General features: G+C 37.7%; 1 protein-coding gene across 1 annotated transcript in view; it reads right to left on the bottom strand.

The window, feature by feature from the left end:
• Positions 1-6,039: 6,039 nt before the first annotated feature.
• RTKN2 (rhotekin 2) overlaps positions 6,040-26,091 on the bottom strand; it is a 32,967-nt gene continuing 12,915 nt past the window's right edge. The window contains exons 6-12 of the mRNA XM_086616733.1: positions 24,763-24,963; positions 19,978-20,072; positions 18,339-18,445; positions 17,185-17,316; positions 10,182-10,347; positions 8,107-8,214; positions 6,040-6,593 (exon numbers count right to left, since the gene is read on the bottom strand). Of these exons, the coding sequence (XP_086472859.1) occupies positions 6,040-6,593; positions 8,107-8,214; positions 10,182-10,347; positions 17,185-17,316; positions 18,339-18,445; positions 19,978-20,072; positions 24,763-24,963 (1,363 nt within the window). The remainder of the gene's footprint in view (positions 6,594-8,106; positions 8,215-10,181; positions 10,348-17,184; positions 17,317-18,338; positions 18,446-19,977; positions 20,073-24,762; positions 24,964-26,091) is intronic.

Here is a 26,091-nt window from a genome sequence, read left to right on the forward strand (position 1 = left end):
GTGAATATATAATACATATATGGAAAGATTACAATATAGCCATTTGGGTAACAGTTATATGAAGAGATCATCATATCTTACTTTACTATGATCCCTTAAAGCAAACTGCAGCAACTTAAGCTGCAGCACGATTTTCATTAAATCACTCGGCTGCATCAGCTTGCTTTGCAATTATTGATCACGCTTTGGTTTCTTCATGGACTCTTAAATAAGAGTCAAATATTCTAAAATTAAAATATCTAACAATTCCTTCTATGTTTATTACAGTTCTTTTATGATAATTGGGCCAAAAGAACACTTTACTTGAGTGGCACAGTTAGATTTAAATTACCAGCGCTACACCGAGCTCCAGCCTGTGAGGCAAACAGGAGTTCACCTTCGGCACAAGGCTGCCAATGAAAGAAAAAAAGTTAATGGATGGCAGTAGTGTTAGTGGCTTATCTACGAAGTCACCTTACAAAGCAGGCAGAATGATGTAAATCTGCTTCACGACATGTTTTCTTGCAAGAATGAGAGAAGAAACGAAACATTTAGGCACATTTGGGGTAACAAGGTGCATCTCATAACATTTCTAACTTCACATACTCACACAGAGATCTGGATACATTGGACAACTAGTTGAGCAATCAATGCTAGCTGCCAAACGGTTTTTTCTCCCTTCCTCCAGTTCAGAAAACTGAGGCCAATACTGTTTGCTACTGTCAGCACAAGCCTAGAGGGATAAATTCAGCAGGCCCAGCAGAAAGGTACCTGTAAGTTCTCTGATTTTACAGCAGCCATCACCCTTGGTTTATCAACTGGAATAAAGCTTAATGTAGTTCTAGATTGAAGAAAATTACACCAAAACTCTTACTCTAGAAACGTTTTTAATTTCACTTGCATATTTTAACAAAAATACCGTATGTTAGCAGCAAAAAAAGATTTCTGTCCTAGCATTTCACAACACATTAGTGTCCCATTCTGCATTTTTCTATCAAGGCAATCTACATTAATTACAAATCAACTCTGAACGCTAGGACAGTGTTTCCAAATATGTACAAACCATCGTAAAACAACTATTAATATAATTACCATAGAAAAAAATAAAATCATAATACTAGTAAAAATGTAAACATTTTAAGCTAATGTCTTAAAAATCACTAAAGGTACCATCTACCATTCCATGCCCAAGTGAACAGCTGAAGACATCAGGTATAACAGAAAAAGTTACTAAATTAAGTCTTTGTTCAGTCAATATTTCGAAAGCTGTTCATGTTTTGTGAAATTTATGTTCAAGTTTGGACTGGCAATTGCTTTCAAGTTGTACTTCCTAAAAGAAGAGTTCAGGTTGACTATTGTCTCCGCCAGACTTCAAGGCGGCAATCCCACTACTTAATTCTGCTTTTAAGAAGCAATTAATTCATTCCAGCAGCGAACAAGCAGGTACAATTTTCAGAGCAGGCCCGACAAATTCCTCAGAAAAGTACCTAATGATGTATGTAGTTCAGCAGCAGCAGATGCCACCAATGTCTTCGCTGTGCTGCACTGGGTAGTTTGAGCCGTTCATTCTGGGTGCGGCGTCTGAACAAATACCATTTTTCTCGGGACTCCACTGCCAGGCAGCAGCACACCGACGTGCCTGCACGAATGGGAACGTGGGGCAATGGGATGCAAGGGCTGGGAGAAGCCACAGGCTGCCTGCTGTCTTCCAAGCCTCGTCCCAGCAGAAGGCTGGCTAATGTCACCTGGGCCTTCGTGAAATATTTCCTATTTCGGCATTGTCTATAGATGCTAATCAAATGACTTTTGGTGTTTGATCACTGATGTTTTGAGTCATGCAATTAAAGCACCCTCATGATTGAATGCAACAGATGAGATGGCTTAATGGGTACCTTCTCTTTCAGTTCCCAGAAGCAGCAGTTAAATGGTTTCCACCATGTTCCATAAGGAACAGGCTGCCTTCTACCTCTCTGCCTCTAGACTCCCTCTCACCTCCACTTTGAAGGACAAAAGTTAACAGCTCCCCAGCCCCACACACTACCAATAGATGGGCTTCACCAACCACCTTGGGCCACATCCTTAAAACTGCACAGCCTGGAAAGTGAACCAGAGAAAAGTCTAAAACGCCGCTGTACCACACCGGGACATAGCTGGCTTCCTCCTATCAGAGCGCTTGGGTACAAGCAATTTACTGGTCTTAATTCCTGTTTTGAATATTCATCCTCATTATAGTCAGGAAAACTTGAGAAAAAAAAAACAAAGGAAGAGTTCCAATTTCTGAACAAGCCTACGCAATGATAAGGGATCAGTATCAGTAATAAAGTATTACAATTTGTCACTATATGGAAAAGCCAAAACCCATCAATTTTCCTCACACATATATATCTCCTAATTATACTCCTAAAATTGTGTTCTGTTTTTATTACTAATATTTATGTTCTGTTGCATAGACAAAAGCTGAGCACAAATGTATTTCCTACAACTGACTTTACTGTATAGCAAAGACCAACATTTGCTGGTAGCCTGCAGTTTTTATCAGTTATATCAACCTGCTTAACAGAAGATGCTGAGGCAACAATAAACGGCAATACAGAAGGAAAGAAAAGAGACCAAGTTAATTACAATAAATACTAAAACCTGAAGTCAACTGATGCTTCATAATAGGGATGATATGGTGGTTGTTTAAAATAACAGAAACTACATTTGGTAGCAGAAGCCTTTCAAGCCACAGGAGCCTAAATGTGCAATTAGTTTAACAAGTCTCAACACTGCCATGACGTTTCACAGGACCGTAAGAACAACATTGTTCTGAAGCAGGATGATCAGGGTAATTATTGGCCTAGTTTGCTTCGTGTTCATCAAGGCAAGAGAGTGAACCAGCTGATGTGAGTCTCATTTAAAGCTAGAAATGAAATGTCAATCAACACAGCTTCATGGAGAATAGGTCTTGAACAACAGGTTGCATTTTACTCTCTGAGTTACCCAACATAATAAGCTTGGCTTGCAGATACACCTGCACTGAGGTTTTATCCTTAAGAACTCTAAGTCCCCTAGAGAAAACCGGATGAAGATGTCATTTTCTTTAACATATCACAACTAGATCAAATCAATATAGAATGTTATGTTGAAGACAGAAAACTGATTTCAAAATGCAGTATTAATAGGGAATCAGCAAGAAGGATAGTTGTTTTCCATTGTATTCATTTTTTTAAAGGCTCTGGGAAAAAAGGGACTCAAATTCAATGGCCTATCTGTTTGCTTTCCCCCACCCCCCACCCATGTCACCGATGTAATAAAAACTTATCACCTCTCTCTACAAACCTTGCCTTGCATTCAATTTTAAAAATCAATGATCTGGAAGAAACTGTAAAAATCACTTGCAATAAATTTGCAAAGGACATGCAGACTGCTGGAGTAGTAAAGAATGAGGACAGGTCACTTACACAGAGCAATCTTGATCACTTCATGAGCAGTATTTTAATGCTGGTAAAACACACTGTATATTTCTAAGAAAAAATAAGGTAGGATAATAAGAGGTTGATGTACCGCATTCTTGAAAAAGACTCTGAAGAGGACTTGAGCCATAAAAGTCAGCATCCAAGGCAATGCTTCCACAAAAAAAGGATAATACAATTTTTGAGGAAAGAGAGGAGGGAGATATTAATCAGAGTAAGAGGACACATTATGTCTCTATATAGTCCTGATGGATCACTATTGACATGTGGCATCTAATTCACATGTCACACTTGAAAATATTTCAATACATGAGAAGTACAGGGAAGAATGCGAAGATTAATTAGTCTTGGATAACATTCATTGCCATAAGAAAGTTAAGGAATTCAGTACATCTCATCAGAGAAAAGGTTAAAAAGGACATAATCATGATTTAGAACTACACACAAGCAATTAGAAAAGCTGATACTACAGAGATCAATATAAGCAATCAAAGACATAAAAAGACCAAAATAACTTAAGGTGGAGCTAGAAATGCAAATAGAAAATCAAGTGAAAAATGTACCTGGGGTAATTAACTATTGCAACAGGTGGTATGAGTGAGTTCTCATCATTTGAAGACTTCGAATTAATATTAAATGCCTCCCTAAAATATGTATGTTGCAGTTCAAAACAAAGCCACTGAATTTAATAGAGAAACTGCTCGTTGAAATTCAATGGCCTGTTGAATTTAAAAATAAATCCTCATTATGGTGCCTTCTTGCCTTATATATTCATGAGATTTATTTTGAACTATAACAACTAAATGGAATAGGGCTACCAAGAAAAAAGTATTCTTTTTTCCTAGAGCACAGTAACATTTAAGGCTAGATTTAAAGCTAAATAAACTGCAGCTGCATTTTGGAAAATATGGGTTTTTTCCCCCCTATTTTTCCTATTTCTTGTTCAGAGGTGCACAGTCCACTTAGTTGACTGTGTAGAATTTACATAATCATGTAGTTATTCTGCAGTTTTTCTCTTCCTATTTATAAACCATTCACAAACCAGCCACTTCAGTAACAGCAGGACTTATTGTGAGAATGATTATGGTTGTTTCAGAGGGAACATGGAATGTGATTAAAAGAAGAATGAACAAGGACATTCTAGAAACGAAGGGCTCTAATCCTGCAAAGGGATTTGTAAGTGAAACCTGCCTCTCAAGCCCCATCCCAAATAGCCCATGAACTACTGAGGGAATTCAGCAGATACCTTTACAGTTGTGCAGCCAAGAGCTTAGCAGAAGACAAAAAAATAGCTAAAACAAACAAATCAGCCATGCACACAATATCTTCTGAAGAAACGGTAAAGCTCCCAAAGCTATCCGCACTTTAGGAAAAATAAATAAATTAATGAACTGTATGTATACAGTTGCTGATATTACTCTCTCTCAACACAGGTCTGAATACCAAGGCTCTAGAGGGAGATCTGCAAGCAGACCTTTGCTCTTGGGTAAGTTCCAGCATCTGAGATAAATGCATCAACCAAGGAAAGGGCTGCATCTTTAAGCTGTGGAGTCAGGAGAATAGAATCTTTTCCATATGCAATAGATGTTTTGCAGGTGCAACAGGAACCCTAATAACCCACGCTTCTTACAAAAATGTTGAACAGTTTGGTGGAAGAATATCAAAGTTCAATGTTTTCACCTGAAGTACTTATTCTCTGTTATTTCTGAAAGAATGACTGGTGACAAAAACCCTCCGTGTTTACCAGTAACACTGCCATGTTTACAAACCAGCTATCTACCAGGAACAGCTGAGAGGCTCCACAAAGGCAAAGCTATGCTACAGAGCCCCATTCATCAGAAAAAACAACCATAAAAATGAAATCCTGAACAGGTGTTCATATGCAGTACTGCTTTTAAATGTTCATGTTAGTCCAAACTAAGCAGAAGTGATGGATCACATTCTTGCTCGTGTACAGATAATCCTGGTCCATTCGATCAGCGCATGCACCAGCAAGAACACAGGAGATCCCGCACTAAATTGATAGAACTGCTTCAGGAACTCATATGGAGTTACAGAGCCCTTCAGAAGAGCACAATAACTTTTCATAGTACATTAACTTATAAGCAGTGGTTCCCAAACAGTGAGGGAGAGATAAGAATATTTTAGGTGAAGACAAGCATGGAGCCCAAGAAAATTAGCTTTGCAAGATCTATGCTGAATATGTGTGAAATTCCCACTCGACCTAGTCTGAGGAGTTGCGGATGGGCTGAGAGACTGGTAGAAGGCAATGGTAACATCCCTGCTGCAGGGACCACTGAGTTACCCTGAACACTGCCGGTTTTTCAAGGGGAAAGTACCAAACCACTCTTTTCAGAAGTAGCACCATTATTTCAGATAGAGAGAACCTCTCCCTGTTACTAGCACAATTATTTAGATGTTAGGGATATTAAGTACAGCTGAGACTGCAACTAGTAGTAATACCCTAGTTAAAAGAAAAAAAACTTCAGCCTCAATACTCACAAGCTAGATGCTAAAAATCTATTTTTACTCCAGACTTACTTAGCCTTAGTATAAGGCTAAGAAACTTAAAATTCCAGGGACTCTTCTGAGCTAATTATGGTGTCTATGGCTGCAACCATGATCTAGGGTCTAGCATTTCTGTAATGCATTTCCGCCTAGGGGTTGGTACTGGTTTGGTTTCCGACTCAGACTTGGTAACCAATGAAATGGGATTCTCATGGTCAGCTAAACTATTTTTTATACAAGGGCCAATTCTGCGAGGAGCAGCAATGGGAGTCTGCAACTGCTGCACTATCGTAGACAACTTGGAATCAAAGGAAGAACTACTAGCAGATGTGTGGTCAGGCTTCTCCCAGTTTTCCTTGCCCAAATGCTCTGTGTTCACCTGTGCTTTTGCACTGTATGGTGACTTATCGGACGGTGGAGGTGGAGCTCTTCTTTTCTTTCCTCTGCCATCATTAGGACTCACAGTATCTCTTTTTGAGCATGAATGCATGTTTTTCTGAACAACCATCTCATGAGATCCATCGAAGAGTGAAGCCCATAAGGAAGATGCAGACTCTTTTTGCTGGCCAAGCAGGAACTCGCCATCACTTTCTTCAATTTTTCTTTGTATGATATCAGCTAAGCCCTCATGTTTCACTGGAGAATCAATGCCTGTAATTTTAAGGGACAGCAATTAACTCAGATTAAAACGTTACCAATTATTTTACTGCTACCTATTTCGTTATTACTATTCAGAATACAAAACTGTTAACTATGACTCATGAAGCCTGGACTACTGCTAAGAGTATTACTGGATGAAATGGCAAAGATTACATATGCTTTCCAAGAGAGAACTGAGGTGACAGGAGGGAACTGTTTTCATGACAGCTGCCATTGAGGCAACAGGATAGGCATCGGTATTTCCTTCCAAGTAAACACAGAAAAAATACTGTACTACTAGGAAACCTATATATAGTAGATATTAAACATATTTTGTTGTATAGTGCTTTGAAAATTTAGTTTCACAGAAGGTCCGCGAAAAAGTCTCTGACTAAGTATTCTGTGCTTCCAGCCTGCAGACAATGGGACACCTTTGCATACATCATTTTTCTTTATGTGCTTTAAGACTGTCTTGCCCCATTTCTTATCTCTGATATTGAGTTTTCTATGTATACTGCAGTAATACTAGCCTCTAAAACAGCAGCAATATCTTTTCTATTGCAGGCCACACGTTAATGATTTTCAACACATTTTTAAACACAGGGGTTTACCTATTAATACTATAAATAAGCGGGAAAAAAATGGTATATTAAGAGTGAAACAGGGTTCGTGTTCTGCTCCTCACTGATGTACTTGAGTACCAGTAGAATTATGCTACAGCATTACCTTCATAAAACTTCTATAGTTGATTTACTGCCTTTCCGCTCTGCATTCATAGCTTAGATAGGACTCTCTTCAGTGCTCTGATGCACGGTAACTCAATGACCCACATGGCATTTTGAGCATCTTCACAGTTCCAATCTCAAGAAGCAAGCAGTCGGGCATTTATAGTTGCACAGTGTTTCTCAGCCAATATTGCACTGGATCCATTAAAACAAAGTGACCTACTTTTTCTAGTCTGTAAATATTATTTCTGTAATGGAACTATTAAAATAATTCTGCAGCATACCATTTTGCTCTGTAAAAACAGCAGTCTCAAATACATGCTAGATGATTTTCCAAGCATATTTTTTCAACATCATCACCAAAGACTAAACAATTAGGTAAGTTATGTTAGGTAAGCCTTCAAATATCTTTAAGAACAGCAAATTAATTTCATGCAACTAGTTAAAGACATTATTGGTTTGTAGACCAGACTGTTTTTTACCTTTTCATTTCCTGAGCTTTATACTACTCTTAAAATGAATGTTTATTTCTAGTGACAGCTTTTTGAATGTGTTCAGGGCTCCCTAGTTACAGTCCAGATTGCAGATTTTTTGGTTCAAGATATAAAAATGTATTCATTATTTGTGCTATTACAAATTCAGATTTAATATTAACTCCTTGGTATGCAATTATGTTGCTATTTCATTGTCTGAACTGCCGTTGAAAAACTCAGTGTTTCAACATCAACACCAGAAGCCATCTGAATACAGACAATGTTGTTTCTGTTACCCTGCAACTTGAAAAGACAAATCCCACTTACTCATATCATGGTAGACGGAGGTCGCTTCTTTTGTCAAGAACAAAGGTGGTTTCCGTGGTGACATAATCTCAATTTTCATAAGTTCTTCACAACAATGTTTCCACTGGCCTGAGAGAGAAAACAGAACAATGATTGGAACTTAAACACACCAGCTTGAAAAAAATCGAAGTTATTAGATTGTGTTAGGAAACTATCTCCAAAGCAATGCTAAACAGTAAGCATTTACTTTTGTTTAGCAGGAACGCTCAAGATGAATTTGCATTTTCAACTCTGTATTCCTTCTAACTCTTAGCACAAAGGTCGTAATATACTACATTTAATTTAAGCACCCCAGCAGTACTGTTATACTATGAAGGCTAAATATCATAATTTGTCTTCAAATTCCCAAATACAGTATAAATTAATCAGAAAAAAAAATCCTAAAAAAAAAAAAAAAATTAAGGTTAGGGAAGCTTCAGGAAGTTATCAGGGACAACCTCCAACATACTGTAAGCTGGATGTTATACAACTATGTTACAATGTTACAGTAAAGGAATGTTCTGTCTTTAATAGAGGATAACTTGCCTGTTATCCCTTAGCAGACAAGGAAACCTTTTTCTATTAATAGATTTTGACCTTAAGGAAAACAAGACACAGTAAAATTACTTTGTTCTTACCAATCATTCCAAGTTTTCTGGGCACATTAATTTTAAGCGAATTTTAGAACCGGGGAAGAAAAAAGGCATTTAAATGCCAAGTGACCCATTTTTTCTGAACCTGAGGAACGTGTCTCAAAAAAATCCATGGGTATTCTATTATAATGAATAAGAAGCAGTTCTTTTACCCCACTCTATGGCTAATTTAAAGAGGATGCCCTAGTTTTTGCTTGGTGTGTTTCTCTAATTGATGGAGCCTTTTCTCGTTGTAAATCAGAGTTAGAAAGGACTAGAAATATGCACTACAATACTTAGTTTCCACAACCTCAATTAACTGATTTTATTGGTGTGGTCCCTGTCTAAAGACTGATATTTCATTAACTGACCTGGTTCTGTTTTCTGACCTGGTAAAAATGACTGTCAGGAACCAACTATACCTTGTCAATGACAGCACAATAACTGACAGCAGTTCTCTACTCTTAATAAACCTGTGAGTCAAACTACTAAAGTAGAGGAAAGAGACAAAGACAAATCAATCTATATAGTTCTTACAATAAACATTTGGTGTTAAACAAGCAACACAGTGTACCACTACAATACCGTTTCACACTCTTACACCAATAAATGAGTTTCTTCTCTCATGTAAGAACAGTGTTGTTCCAGAGGTTAGCCAAAGGATTAGGGTATCCATTTATCATCTCATTTATATCATCTGTGACAAAGCCTCGGGTACAGCTTTTACCAGGTTCAAGTAAGCAGCGTGTATTTGCATGACTGGATTGGAGTGGGGCAAAGTGAGCATACTCCCCTGTGACAAGGGGTACCAAAACTTTAGAATTACCAACAGAACCAAGTAATCACTATTGCAACAAATTGCAATTTAATTCATCCGCAATACTGCTGAGCAAGGCAATCCCATATACACGTGCCTGCTTGCAAGGGTTGGCTGAATCTGCATCCTAGCCAAGGCACCACATGAATCCAGCATCCTCACCACTTTCCACTAAGGCTTCCACTCCCAAAGGTTTCTTACTTGCAGAATCTCACAAAACCAACACACCACTGGTAGGGTGCCCAGGCAGGGGTGGACTCTTCCTGCTACAGCGAAGGAAGAGATGGTGAGAATTTAGCAGTCCTTAAAAAAAAAAGTTATCTAGAATACTGCTAAAAAAGACCAAATTTTTTCAAGATTGATGGACATATTCTGCTTCTCGTTTCCTGCAAAAACCCACACTGAACACGTAGACTTTGGTTTAGTCAAATATTTGCGTTCCAACGGCTTAGACCACCACCCAATATTATCTCAAAGAACGTTTTTCTTCTCATCGTTGCAAACAAAGGCTTATGAGGCAATTCCAGCTCAAATTGTTCAAAGATCCCTTTGATGTTACATAACACCCCACTCGGAGGGCACGCTGCCAGCGCTGCCTGCTTACTTACTCAGATCATAAAAGTGCTGCCAGAAAGCCTCCATCCACTTATGGAGTTCTTCCCTACTGTCAGTAGCAAAAAGTTGCGTCACAGCCTCTCCAGACACAGGGTTGATAACAGAGAAGTTATTAGTTCTTCTCTTGGAATCCTTATCCACGGCTCGAATTCTGGTCTCCTAGGAACAACAAACTGTGGTAATGAGTTACTACTTCAGTCCCACACTGGCATCATCTCATGGGCAATGACACTGTAAGGGAGGTGTCATTTGGCTTTTGATCTAATCCAGATTAATTTCCAAATAAATAAAAAAAAGGAGCTAACGTCAAGAACTGCTTATAAAAATAAATTTGCCTGAAACTATTAAAATGGCATAAAATACAAAAATTAAAGGAAAGGAGCACAATTATCACAGTTTAGTTCTGAATTACAGAATGCACATTCTATGTTTCCGCTCCCTCTGCCTTCACCAGCTGATCTCACACAGCTCATTCTTCTCCACAGCAGTTTAGCAAATAATCTAAAATAACAGCAAGCAGCTGCTTTTCTCTGAACTCTTCAGCTGGACAACTGCATTGTTACAGATACTATTTAGGCCTCCTACTGTACTTCCGTGGGCCATTGGTTATGCAATGTATTCTAAACTTGTATCTATTTTATGTTCATCTTAGTGAATCAGGACATTCAGAGCTAATACCATAGTGACAGGAAATTTAAAAAGAAACTTATCTAGTCCACATTTAAAGGAGCACATGTAGCAGTTACCTGTATGGTGCTGCCAGAACAAATTTCCAGCATGAAAAAAACATTTTGCTCTAACATAAAAAAATCCTGTTTTGTAATTTCAAAATAGACATTGTAGTTTTGCCTTAATTAGGGAGAGCTACATAGAAACAAAAGTATATAAGAAGTCTATCACAAGTCTATCAAATTTCTTCAGCTAATGTTAGAAAGGCTCTCAGATTATGCAGCAGCACTGTTACAGCCAAGGTCTTCCCTTCTGTTTGGGGACATAGTTCAACAGATTTTATCATCTAGACTAGAACCAGTGGTATTTTCATAGTATCTAGTTCTTTGTTATGGCATTACTACAATCTAAAAAGCACTTACCCTTAACTGAATTAATTTTTGTTTTAACGTGTAAAATATTGAAAGATTTTAGTAAAAGTCTGATAACACACAACTGAAAAAATTTCCAGAACACAACTGGTCAACATTGCTGCTCATCACAACATGATGAACAAATTATTTTAATACACATTACTTTATTTACAAAAGTACAAGCAGAAACTCTGGGAATTTCTTTGCACATACAGTTCAACCTGACTGAACGAGAGATGGCCTATTACAACACTGATCTTAAAAGGATTTTTAGCATACCCAGGAGAGCAACACAACCCCAAATCCTGGTGTGATGATGAATTTCAGCACCAGGGAATCAGCTGGTACCCTACAGCTGGCCAGCTGCGGAGCTTGGCAGGACACAAGACTGTCTGACGCATGTTAAAACCACGCAGCACCCTCATGCCACATAAGGGTTTTCTCTGGTACGGGGAGTGCTCTGGGTTTTGAAGGAAGCCAACAACCACAGCCAGGGTTGTGTTCAAACGTCTCATCTGGATGGGCAGCAAATTCAACCACAAAGGTGGCCTCGGGGCATTCCTCAAAATACAGTGGGGACAGATCAATCATGCTCCTTTTTACACAATTCAAGCAAATGTCAAACATCTGCTAAAGATGTCAAATATATACCTACAGAAATTAAGTTTACACATGGGTTCCCACGGGGATAAGCCTAGTTCTGATATTCAGAAAAACAAAAGTTATTCTACAGAACATTCCCCAGATTTTAAATGCATTACTGAAGCAACCATTTGAAATACCAATAGCTGCTTGTAGCATATCTGATGGATATGCTCATTTAAATTCTTCTGTCTAAAAATAGGAGATGAAGTAATTCATCCATAAGTGCTCTATATCCCATTAACTCAGGTAACCATAGATACCAGCAAAAAAATTAAATCAAATAGATTAACATTTGACAGGTAAGAACTTCAAGCATACCATACATGCAAGTTTATTTAATGATGTTTGCTGCAGGTTTTATCCCACAACTCTGGTATTATTCAAAGGAGATAAATTTTCAAGCAACAATCTATATCTGATGCTTGAATATTTAAGGAGTGATACAAGATGCCATTACAGTAATGGGCTGATGAATTTACCAAGCTTGGGTGAATTACACCACATGCCCAGTTCCACTTAAGAAAAAAAAAAAAACACAAACCAAACACCAAACCAAACTCCCCCACTCCCAAAAACAACTAAACAATCCCCCACAAAAATACACCCAAAACCAAAAAAAACCCACCCCAAAACAACAACCAAAAAAGTGCTTTAAGGTACTGCATTATAATAATGCTCAACCTTTCGCAGTCTTAAAGACAACTGAACCAATTCTGCTACAGTTATTGTAAAGACCGGAACAATCAGGGGATTGGAATAGGAAAAACTGAGTTGACTCAAACTCAGATGACTCTTTTGGGTAAGCTGAAGTCAGTCTTTCATCCTATATGCAAAAGCTTATTTTTTTGAAGGTGGGGAAAGACTAAAGGGAAAATGATAGATTTTTTTTTTTTTAAACATAATGTAAATACGAACCTTCTCCTATACTTTCCCCCCCAAATCAAAAAAATGTCTTTGTCTGATAACAGTTCTCTGGAAAGTTAATCTTTTAAGCTAAAAAAGAAAAAAAACAAACCCAAAAATAAGCAAAAAGAAAGAAAAAGGGAGGGGGGGAGAGAGAGAACTTTTTATTGCTGAGGTGCAACACTTTCCTGCTAAGCTCATCCTGATACACTGAGGAGCATGGGTTATAAAGATCATTTTAAGATATCAAAACAAATTACAGTTCTTGAGAAAAATATTGAATAGCCCAAGATCCAGGTCTGTGTATCTATTTTAAGATTAAACAAACCAAATCACATACAACAACCTTCCTTCATGTTTTCAGTACCAAAAAATAAACCAAAAATAACAACACAACACTAGAAACAAAACATAGCCTGTTCATGTGTTGGTTTCTGCTGTAATATTAACAATTTCCATGGGGTTTGTTTAGGAAAGCAGGGAAATATGGTTAAATTTAAAATTATGGCTTTCAAACACGTTAACACACAAGACCAAATTACCAGATCAGCTATGAATATTTCCTCTTTTCAACTTTATTGTTTTGTGAACTTGTATTAACATAACATCCATGTGGTCACTGGATGGTAAGTATGATGTGTAAGTATAATATGAAAGAGTAAAATTTTAACGTTATTTTAGCTGTCTTTGGTGCAGTGCAGCAGCTAAAAGCCAGGAGAAGGAGACAGCATTATATGACCAGCCAGCATTCCGTGGAGCACCAGGGAGCAATAAAGCATAGTTTCCAAACCACTCAATTTGAGCATGTGTGTTATAAGGTCAACCCTGAGGGATCTAGGTATTATATCTGCTCCCCCTGCCCACACCCACAACCCTCTTTCACACAATTGCAGGACTAAACTGAGCAATGCCATGTGAGATACCAGTCATTTGGAGGCACTTAACTAGTCTGTGCTTTTCCAAAATATTTTCACATGTGTGAAAGCTTGTCTAAGCCAACCAGTGGGACGACAAAGACCTCACTACAGAGAACACAGGTATTTTCAGGGCTGCTCTCATTTCACCACTGCGAGTTCCCTGATGCACACGCAGAATATTGCTCATATTGCTCGCTCCCTAAATGTTCACATGGTCAAGAACTCACGTTGATATCCTTCTGCTCCAGTCCAAGGGTGAACTCCCTGGTACCCTAGAAGTACTGCATGGTTCCCTTGAAGTTATGCTGCTGCATCCATCACTACATTTTCCAACAAATTTCTATACCTGCAATAGCCCAGAAGAGATGTTCCAACGAGAACTGTCATTCGAGGTAACAGTCTGCAGAAACGTCAGCCTGATTTTGTCCTTTTGCTTCTGGCACACAGTTCAGCAACCAATCTATGAACCCCGAGCCCATGGCTGCCAGCACTTGTTGCTCCTCATCCTGTTCACCTCAACAATTACCATGAGCACGGAGATAGATCTGGGTCTGCTGCACTGCGTGGCACCAGAGCAAAGATTGCACTGGCAAAACATGACAGGAAGGAAATCATGGGCCTACGTTAATTCAAAGCGACGTCCCAGAATTCCTCAAGCTTCAGGCACGCATGGCACAAGAAGAGTTTTATAATCTATGACCAGGACACAAAAGGATATGTATTCCAAATACTGAGCAACTAACATGAACCACTGGCACATGCACCAATTTGCTAAGCTGTAAGGTGTAGGCAAGGCCTTTATTATTCATTTCAAACTAAAGAAAACTCAAAAAAAAAATCAGGAACTGGCCCATAAGGAATATTTCTTGTTCAAATTGGATTCCAGCAAATTTTCTTTGCTACAGAAAATATCATTTCTCTTTTCCTACTTAGTTGTGCAATATAATATGTTATAATCACATTTAGCTGGAACAATAATAGTAGCACTTGCATAATAGGAACTGCAGAACCATTCTTGCTCAACAGCAGCAGCAGTGAAGTCATCTGAAGTTGAAGTAATGACTTTGCTGGTCTTAATGGCTTCTTCAAGTCTCGATTCAAAGGGAATGGGAAATAAGGCTATCAGTGTGAATATTTTCCAGAGAGTTTCTCATAAATCCAGACGATTTCATTACTTTTCAGAAAGTATCTTTCAATTACATGTAAAGGATCAGCTTCACATTACAAATGAAAATGCCACATATGCAACCAGAAAAGATTTTAGTTAGAATGTCTAGAGTTGATGTTCAATCTCAACTTTCATTCTGAAATTGCTGTTTCTATAACAACACGTAGCAGACAAGCCCATATGATTAGTTTGCTTTCATTTAATCTGTAAGAGAAATTTCATAACAAAGGAATCAAAAAATATCTGCAGGCAGTAAGTTATTTTCAAGAGAGACTGTTTAAGTAGTAAAGTATCCAAATATGTTTTAAATTGTTGTTTGTTTTTTTTTTCTGGTTTTAATTTAAATTGAAGAAGGATTCACAGACATATTCTCCAGCAGTCTGACATTTTTGTAAAATGGTGTAAGGTACATAATTTAAGTACCTTCTACATGTTAGCTTTAAGGATACTCTCCAAAGATATAGACAGTCTCCCAGCAAAGGCTTATTACACTGGATTTCAGGTTCTAAGTGTATTGCTAACTTGGAGGAGTAGATTACTGTAGTAGACGATGGTTATTTTAAAAGGAAAAGTAAAACTAGGATATAGACCAAAACAGAGACCTCGAAGGAAAGATTTGAGGTAGCCCGATAGATAATTTTCAAAAATATCACTGTCACGTTTTAGAATATGAATTTAGTGATTCTATAATTTACTAAAGTTTACCATTTCTTTACTGTTATTGTGAACAGCTGGAAAACAGAATTATGGCAAAGGCTGACTAGTGCAATTAAAAGTGACTGAAGAGGTACGCAAGTAAACCTGCTTAAATATATATCACAGTCTAAACATTTACTTAATGTAAATGCATGAACAATTGGAAGAAAAAACGGCTTATTTAAAAGATAAGGCATTAGCAGAAAGGTGGTTTTAATTAAGGAATCTATTTAAATCTTAGAATTTCTTTTTTAATGTGCTAACACAAACAGGTCACATTGTTATACCTAGTTTAAATGCTTTGTTTATATACAAGTCTCCTGCTAAATGAGAATGCATTATATTTTCCATACACTTTAAAGCCACCAAAAGCTGGTACTGCTGTTGAAGCAGCAGTTCTTTATCACCGTATGTCCCTACACATCCCTAACTGTAGCCTAGCCCCTGCCTTGTACCACACAAGTATTTGTGTAGCCACGTAGTGAACCCTTATTAAAGGGAACCACAGTTGAAGCCAACTCTTGCTCCTTCCCCCAAAATGAGCTAATTTCAACCCACATGAGTTACCTTGTCCAATCCATCAGTCAGCTGCCCTAATGCCTGCCCTGGCATAAAGCAGCACAGCAGCCTGTACAAGCGACTGGACGGAAGGAATGTTTCTTTCAGAATTAGTGTTGGCATCAAGCGTTCAAGTGGTAGAGCAGTAGAATCCAGATCGACCTGTGCTTAACAGTTTCCAAACATGTCTACTTATGCAAGACAAATCCAGCTATGTCAATTGCAAATAACATTAAATTCCTCTGCTTATCTTTATGTGATATTAACTCTTGATGACTGCACCAAAACCAGTTTTTAAAGCATCTGTTCACCCTAATGCTTGCCATCCTAGAAGGTCCTTCCAATAACATTCCTAAATTGAACACTTAATTATTACTTCAAATTAAATACTTTATGTTTTTTTAGCCAATTAGTAACATTTTAACTTCACTTTTTTTACTCAGCCTTTCCAATCAGGGTATGAAAAGCAGCAATAACGTCACCCTAGAGAGCAGAACTTCCAAAGTCATTGTGCCCTGTACAAAACCAGTATTAAGAAAAGCAGCTTAATTTAAGGCACTAAAATATTTTGAACAATTTTCCAGCTCTCCTAATTAACACTGTGGCCAAATAACACACAACAAAAAAGCTTTTGTTAAAATTCCACCTTGCTGAGGGCAAAAGTCTACTAGAGTATTGCTAAGGGACTGTAAGCAATACATCTCCAAGGGCTGTCTTACAGAACCGTCGTATAACAAGTTACCACTTTTCCTAAAGAAAAACATCCTCCTTTTTACCTCTGTGTTAACCAGTCTAATGCAATAGAAGGAACTTAGGTCCACAGCTAAGAAATGTAATGTTTTTGCTAAAAAATTAAGCGACTGCAAATTTCACTGAAGCAGATCCCACCCACGTGCATACCAGCACCTTGGAGCCCAAATGACTGGATGTATGTCTTAAAAAAAAAAAAAACAAACAACTTCCCCCAAAATAAATAAAACCCTCAAAACAACAACAAGAAAAAAAAAAGTCATAAAACCAATTTTACCTTGTTGATGGAAACTGTCAATGCTGCCTCCAGTTTAGCCTCAATTTCTTCTGGCGAGTAATAACAAAAGAGCTTGCCACCTCTTAGTACACAATACAGCCTCCTCCAGCTAGTTAGATTTCCTATCATTTGCTAAAGGGAAGAAATAGTCAGAAATTGCCAAACATAACTTACAAATTAAGAGTATAATACGAGCTATACACAGATCAGCCCTATGTGATCAAAACTTAGCCATATTGAATTCTCTCCTAAAACAAAGAGTTTCTGTTGCAGAACACTTCAGAGTCACTGATTTTTGAAATACTAGCAATACTTTAAATGCCTTTTGGTGGTTTACAGTTTTTGCAGATTTATTGCCATGTGACACAATACAGAACCTGCTGGTTCACACACAATGAAACCTAGAACTGGCGTCTAAGAAAGAAATCACCTTTATTAGCTACGGTAATTACACAATAAGAGAAATAAAAAGAGTATCTCACTTTGGAAACGCACAGTACATTCAACAAATGTCAAAGACATTTGTCTAGAGTTTCCACTTTCTCAAATGAATTTTCTGAACAGCCTTCATAAATGCATCATAGTTTCACAACCAGTTTAAAGCCTCTAATTCAGCACTCCTGACAAATGACCCAGCCCCTCTGGCCCTCTGCTATCACCTCTCATTTGCCTGGTTGTGCAATGAATGAAAATAGAGAAGTTAGCGGAGTTCATATGAATCATTTTTGAAGGGATGAGTTTAAATATGGCTCAGTTCACCAGTCAGATTCACCATGCTGTGATACGAGCTCTTGTGCAGGCACAATGAGAGGAATGTACAAGGATGAGAGCCACAGGATTATCAGGACTGCTGCCATCAAGTACCAGTCTAAACCAATTCTGAAACAACAACTATACTTGATCTTCATGTAACAGCCTAAAGAATTTTACTGATAAGCATGCCAAGGAAATGTTTATTTCTTCACGCTTAGACACTGAAGATACTGTTTGTAAACACAGCTGTGAGATAGAATTTTCCCCTTGCTGTAGGTAGAACAGGTGAAAAATAATAGTTCTCAAGAAACCACTTCAGGTAAAAGCAAATGTTTTAACAATTGACTCTTAGCAACAGCTATTAACAAAAGAGGATGTAAACACAAGCAAGGTCGTCTTACCTGCTGATTAAGAAATCCTGCCATCATATCCCTAGTCATGCAGGAAGGCTGAGCAACTAAACGGCAACACATGTTTCCATACAGGGGGAGCCAAAAAGAGGATTCCTCTGGGGCAAAAGAGCAGACAAAAAAAACCCCACAAACACTTCATTCGGAACATTTGCATTAAATAGATAGTTTAGCTTTGTACATCTATTTTTACATTAACATCATGAATGTAAATAAGCAATTTTTTTGTATTTAAAGAAAGAGATCTCATCTTGTAGAATTAGACTAAAACTGATTTTAGTCTTCAAGTAATTTTCTTTAATTAAAAAACAAAAAATCCAAAAGAATTTCAAGTAAAAATTGAGATACTGTTCTGCAAGAACAAGTTCTTACATAAAACATAGCTCTAAATCCCATTTACAGTTAGAAACGTTTTAAAAGATAAGTACACTGGCCATCTCATCTAAGTAAGATCCCTGAGCCCATCCCATGGTGGCACACAGCTACATTTATGCATGAGCACTTTGCTTCAGATCATTTTATTAAGGCTTAGAATTTGTATCTACTTCTGTCTTCAGCACTAGAAGCACATTTAGGATTCCAAGGAGTTTCTAATGAATTGCAATATCCCTCCTGCTCAGCTGTGCTATGTAATCTCTCTCTTCTGGAACGAGAAGTAGCTAATACAACGTTCCATTGACAGGACTCTGTCTTTGGTCATGTTTTAGAAATGCTCGTAATGAACCAAAATATCCAGGCATGTCATTTCTCACCAGACTAAGTTGTGCAAATTAACAACAGAAAAAGGAACTTGAAGAAGAAAGAGTGTACAGTACTAATAAAGAAAGGCTTACAAATATCAAAGATACTCAGATATTCATACAACCCTTCAAGAAACAAATGCCCCATAAATCTTCAAATCTGTACTTACTCAGTATTAATGAAGTGTAAAGAATGAAATTCTCTTTGAGGTCACATTTACCCAAGTAAAAGATAAGCTACAGTGAAATATTGTGAAAGTCCCATGTCTCATGTTAACAATTAGAGGATGGCTTATAGGAGGGGTGATCCTTTCAGAAAAATAATGGACAAAGTATCAAAAACTGTACTCCTGCCAGTTAAAACATTACCTTGCAGCATAATCATAGTCCCTGTGTTATCATCTAGGTTGACTGCTGCCAACTTGTGCTGTCCCAGAGCTGAAGTACAGCAACCAACGCAAATTGCAAGCACACATGCTAACATCCCCTGTTAAATCTGGGCCTGAAACAACCTAGCTGAACTGAAACTATTTTTCTATTTTCCTTCTGACTAGAGGAAAGAGTTGTTCTTCATTCTGATACCCTTCCTTGGTTGTGAGGAAGGGGAAATAACTTGTATATAGCTACAGCTCACATAAGACTGAGATGCAAATGACAGAAGAAACTCCCAAAAGAATTAAAGTTTCATCTGGACTTGAAATTTTACTCAACTTATAGTTTATTCAGCTGTGTATAGATGCCTGTTTTAGAGCTGTTAAATATTTTATTAAAGTTGTTCTATATTAAGTATCAAGAAAAATAATCTCTTTAAGCTCTTTAGTTTACAAGAGAGAGAAATGCAAAACGTTACTGGGTTTTTATTTCCTTAAATTGGTACCATATGTACTTACCATTTCCTGTAATGGTAAGGTTGTGGGTCCTGAAACTGTCCTCAGCACTCTCCAGACCCAAAGTGGTAAATGCTAGCAAACTGTACTTTGCTCCACTAAATGTGAAAGAAAAGGCACGTTTAAGACACTTCTGCTTCACGTTGCTCAGGCAGTAATTAAATGAAGCCTAGATTTGCCTGAGAGAACACATTTGGGTGCAAGGGAATGCCGAGGTTCAAGGCAGCACCACAGATTGCCACCCTCAACCTCTTCACACAGAATTCCCCTATCTCTGGTTTTCCTTGTAAACCAACACTGTCCCCCAGTCTGTTCATCCGCTCCCTATATGCTTATCTCCTGCCTCCACCCTGTGCGTACCCCAGTTCCCTCCCAGCCCACAACTTCCAGGTCCTGCTGTCCAGGCCGACACCAGGAGGTCCCATCAGGCAGCTCTTTCCATAGCCACCTCTCTTGGACCTGCCAACCGGGAGACTTCTCATGTGGCTACTGCCTACAAGCTGGGCTCACACGTACTGCTGCGCCAGCAGCTGCCGAACCCGAGCGTAAAGGCTGTGCCATCCAACCTCTCTACATCCTGAGGATGCTGAAAGCATCTCTCTCCTCTAGTCAGACACCAAGTAACTCTTAGTAGTTCTACAGCTTTTATTCCTAGGCCTAAATCAACTAGATTTGGCAATAGGTTCAAAAACTGCTATAGTTACTAGAACTGATGACATAAACTTTATCTGAAAATACAGGTTAAAAATTAAAAGGCTTTATACTGCTCCTCCACGTTGCTCTGCTCTTTTGCTTTGCCTGTGTAGTCTATACTTTATAAAACAGTTGTTTATATATGTGTTTTTTAATAATATCTAATAGCTTGATTCCTTGCATGCAGAAATCCTACAGTCAGTTTTGTAGCATAAAGGACTCTCTCACTTATTGTGCTTACAGGTTTCAGAATGTTATATCTTTGTTTTGGATTTTGCCTAGGGAAAAAAAAATATCACATTTACAATTCAGCACAGTGCACATGGAATGCAATTCTTGGAATAAACTAGTATAAATTTGGTACATGTTTAACCTTTTCTCCCAAATACTCTTCAGAGTAACACATTTACACTCCAGCAATCCAGTAAGAATTCCACCTGGATAATGGCAGTTTAAACAAAGTTCACAAGAAACAAACCCCTCAAAAATCACTAACTACTCTCCCTAACAGGATCTAGCATAAGATCCTTAAAATATCCTCAGTACAGCATAAGATAGCTTAGTGCTGTAAAAGGTGAGAAGCCACGACTGAACTAACATTACTACAACATAGTTTTCTATCATAATATTTTTCAAATGTTATTTTTCCTAATAGCACAGCAGGAACATATGGGTTTAAAATCTTTGGCTCCTCAGCAGAACAAGGCAGATGCCTACCTAGCCCTAACACTAATGAAAGAGGAGGAAAAGTGGCAAGTTTGTGAGCAGGGAGCTCTGTTACACATCTATCTCAAGGAAATAAAAAGAAAATTAAATATGATATAACATTCTAGGCAAAAAATCACTGCTGTGAAACGTTTCAAAAGGGCAATCTAAACAAAAATCATCAGCGTTTGTATATATCCCCTTCTAGACTGTTCCCTAACAAGATGTTCTCCACTGATTATGTTTTGCCATGCAGTTGAGCAATACATTACCATTCTATTTAAACTGTACCAAAAAGTTCAGTTTCTTCTCACAGATAAAAATACTGTGCTGATTTTAAAGTTTTTTTTTTCTAAAGCATGACTAATTACCACAATAACCTTGCCAAAAAAAATAGCTACTTCACTTTTAAAACACGCTTTACAGTAACATTTTCGTTCTAAAATATAACAGTCATTCCTTTCAGCCAGCTGCAAAATAATTTAGAAAAGTTTTATCTGCAAATATTTTTCAAATTTAAGTGGCTAATCAGGATTGTTGACTACATTTTCCCTCTACGTTTCACAGAATTAGCTAACTGCCTTAAAAGGCAGTTTCTTTGTAGAACAAAGAATAATCTGCCTGCTGCATCTCATTCAGTACTTTGCATATCTATAGTATTTTTCCATGTAACAACTTTACAAAAAAAAAAAAAATCATATCATCTCTACAACATGCCTGTGGCAAAGGCTCTTTGTTAAATCTGTTTACTGATCAAGAGACAGAGGCACCAAAGTTGCCACACAGACACTGGCGTGGGAAGGTGTAACTATATCACCCTTTCTATCTCTGCATATTAATTAACACAACTCAGATTCCAGAATCTGTTCCTGCATATTAATTCCAACTTCAGAAATCCTAATCTTAGTTCACTCACCCAGATATACAGAGTGGAGGATTTTTGAGTCAGGAAAAAAAAAAAAATCTAATATGTTCACCTCTCAAGCAAATCTTAAATAATAGAAGGTAAAAACGAATACAACATTTAACTGTAAAAGTGAAGCCATTAGATTAGATTATGTACTTTTAGCAAAATATCACTATGAATTTGCCAGTTCAAACATAGGAAACCAAAGCCATGCCTCCAGCCTAGTGGAAGACAATACATAAAAGGCAAAAACAACAAGTCCATCTGTAGGCCAGTTCTGCAAGGGAATAAACATGCACTTCAGGGAGTCTCTCCAACAATTTATCCAAAGAGCAACCTAGTACTCTGGAATTCAACAGTATAACTACACTAAATATTTACCCTCTACAATAAATGTAAAAAAAACAAGAAAAAAAATTAAGCTAGAATAATTAAGCAGGCAAAAGACTCTATAGAAATGAAAGGAGAGATAATTAAGAGGAGAGAAAATACCAGTGTAACTGAAATTAACCAACCTAAGCAACCATGCAAAGCACTTTGTCACTAAGCTTTTGCAAGAAGTTGCAAGGCTGATGGTTTCCTCACTAACCAGGGAGATTTCTAAGCCAGGAAGTTTGACACAGAGGGATCAGAGAGTTTTTGGAAAATGGAGAACTTCGTCCCATGTGTGCTCTGAAAAGAAAAAAGCCTGTACAGACGAAATCTACAGAGAAAAGGTGTCCATATAACACGAAAAGTTTCCCTTTTTGTTGCAGTTTAATTTCACCTGATGGACTGGTAAAATTCTCTGCGAATACTTGAAAGATCTCTTGTAAAATTGCAATCTCTTCCCCTCTATAAGGGCTACATACCAAGGTCTTACTAACATAAATCCTAAGGGGAGTCTATAAAAAAAATAAAATTGACAACTTACTTTCTGCCTGTAGTAACCCATTTCTTTCCAAGAATCTTTTCTAATCACCTAGCAAAGCCATCATTAAACACATCATTGTTCGTTTAACTCTGTTAAGAAAGTAACAGTCACTGTGAGATGATTATTTACAGCAGAAACAGCAAGCTTCAAGATGGAGGAAAACAAAATACAACTACAATTGATAAACCAAAAGCAAAACTCAAGGGAGGAGGCGGTTGCTTAGATTGTCTACTGATGCTTTTTTCCTCAAGAGACAGACAATCTATATTCAAGTGAGTATGACCAGCAAATAACAAGCTAGTGGTTATATCTGAAGCAAACTGCATCTAATGATAGCGTGCCATCACCCAACTGGAGCTTGTGCAAAGCCCAGCCACCTGAGATGATGCAGACTGAAAGATACCTTGTCATTAGGTGGAACACACTGGAAAGTTAGTGATAAAATTTCCTTTGCTCTTGGCTGTGTATTTTAGATTGAAACAGTAGTATCAGTACACAGTAATATCAGTTTGACAAAGATAGAATATGCTTGAGTGTTTCCTTTTAACATCCAGGCAAATAGCTATATGAAACTAGACTAAGACTATGCTCAACACCAGGCGAAAATTAGACATCGATTCCCTACTGTTCGGTCACAGGAAAAAAAAAAGTAATACCTCGAAAAAATTACTTTCTTTAAAAAAAAAAAAAAAAAGAAAAATCAATATTATTAGTATTTACAACTTAGGTACTTGGCCTGCTTAAATCACAACGAAATTAAAGTAGCTGGGAAATATTAGTAGGCAGTTAACTTCATTAAAAAATGCATGAAAGACTTAAGGTCGTTTTTAAAAGGAAACAGGTAAATTACCAGGAACAGCATTTATTTCTACCAACACTGAAAACTAGTAAGTCATTTTAAAATGTTCTGTGCTAAAGTCAATTAAGAAAACTCCTGTTAAGTAGTCGGTAACTGTAAAGTGCCTTTGACGGCCCACAGTTTTACTGCAAAGCCCCCATGTGCACAGCGCGCACCCCGGGCACAACAAACAGCTTGCTCAGCTTCCCGAGGGCAGAGGGTACTGGAGACGTTTCTCCTGTACACATACCACACTTCTTTATTTCACACAACTCGTAACTTTTAGGCATGTCTACCTGTCTGTCCAGTATGAACAAAATTGGCTAGGTGCAAAATAATATGGGAGAGGTGGTAAAAGGGAAAGGGGAGGAGAGGTAGATGGACAGAGGGACACAGACAGACTGATCATACAAGCTTGATTTCCTCCAGAGATCAAACTGAAAATACTATAGAGTCTGCAAACAACAGTGGATTTACCAGCTAGCTGGCTGTAGAGCAGAAAGATAAAGCCTGCTCCTGTGTTTCAAGATCAGAACCAGGCCCTGAGGCTGAGCGACATGGTTGGAATTCACACCTACTTTCTCATTTCCTATTTAAAATGTAAATTTTTTTTCACTCAAATAAGTACAGCAATAATCACTTTCTTGGCAATTTTCCAAAAAAATTACAATATATTTAGCTTATTTCTATTTTAAAAATTATAAAACCAGAATATCAATATATATGGCTTACTGGATGACCGGGTCAGCGGGCAAAAGGGATTCAGTGCTGTCTTCTTCCAGTGCAGCTTTGAGTTTCTTCCCTGTGGCTTTGCTGAGGGATGTTTTAAGCTTCTTTGCTAGTTTCTTAGGAGTGTTTGTTACATATAAAGACTCCTCTGTACAGCAGCTATACACTTCAACCTTCACCTGGAAATCTGGTCTTGCTTCATCACTAAAGGGGGGGGGGAGGAGAACATTTCAGAGCATTTGTTAATAAACTGAGTATGCTGCCAAGGAACACGGCTGCTACTATACATATTAAATAACATATATTTCTGATCAAGGGAAGGGATGCCATCAGATTCAGGCGAAGCCATACATTAGTATGGAATTAAAGACTAGAGTACACAGCAGTAACTTAGCGTTGAAGTCATGAGATGCATGTTATAATTAACCATAAACAATTGCAAACAGGAAATTCAACGTTTAGGTTAAAAACTTAAAAAAAACCAAACAAAAAACACATCATGTTATGGAAATACACAGGCAAGACATTCAAACACACTTAAACCTGCCCTCTACTGTTACACAAAAATCACATGACTGAAAACCTATCCTCGCTATGGTCCTAAATCAGATTGAACTGTGTTGAAAGTATCTTAGTCGTACCCCATCCCCTTCATGTTTCTTAAAAAAATCTTATCTCACAACCAACAAAATTTGTCATTCAGAACTTAACTACCTACTGCTGCGTTCTTCTGTCTGCAGCCTATGCTTTCTGTTTTCAGTTCTACCCATTCTCATGTTTTCACGCTTAGTCATCAAACCAGAAGCCTAACCTCATCTTTCAGGTACAAATCATGTCATTACACACATGCCCATAAAGAAATCATCCCAAAGGCTTTTATAAAAAGTCTTTCTTTACCTCAGGGGATACAAGGCAAGTTAAAGTGCCTTTTCTGCTTTCATTGCAGTATTTCACAGAAAATTATAACGGTCAAGTCTCTCATCTTTGAAGAAGTAGATTTAAATCTTTGCCCCCACTCTTAACTTAAACAGGTGTTTAAGAGAGTTTAAAATCTGATTTAAAGATCCACTCTTTCTTAACCAGTCAGTTTTCAGGATCTTGATTTAAAGCTTTCAGTAATTCTAGCTTTCCTGTCAGTCCTCCTCAGGAGACTGAATCTAAATTGCCAATACAAAAAACAAAGCAAGGAAAAAAAAAAAGTTAAGTGCCTCTCAGGACTCTTAAAAATTCTAAAGCAACAAAAAAGTACATGAGAACATCTTTCTACTCTTTTCCAGGTTACCTTTAAAGATAAGTGAATAATTTCCTGTCTAGTATTCTTCAACTATAAGG

This window comes from Tauraco erythrolophus, chromosome 9 (genome assembly GCF_009769465.1).
Source record: "Tauraco erythrolophus isolate bTauEry1 chromosome 9, bTauEry1.pri, whole genome shotgun sequence".
Lineage (NCBI taxonomy): Eukaryota > Metazoa > Chordata > Aves > Musophagiformes > Musophagidae > Tauraco > Tauraco erythrolophus.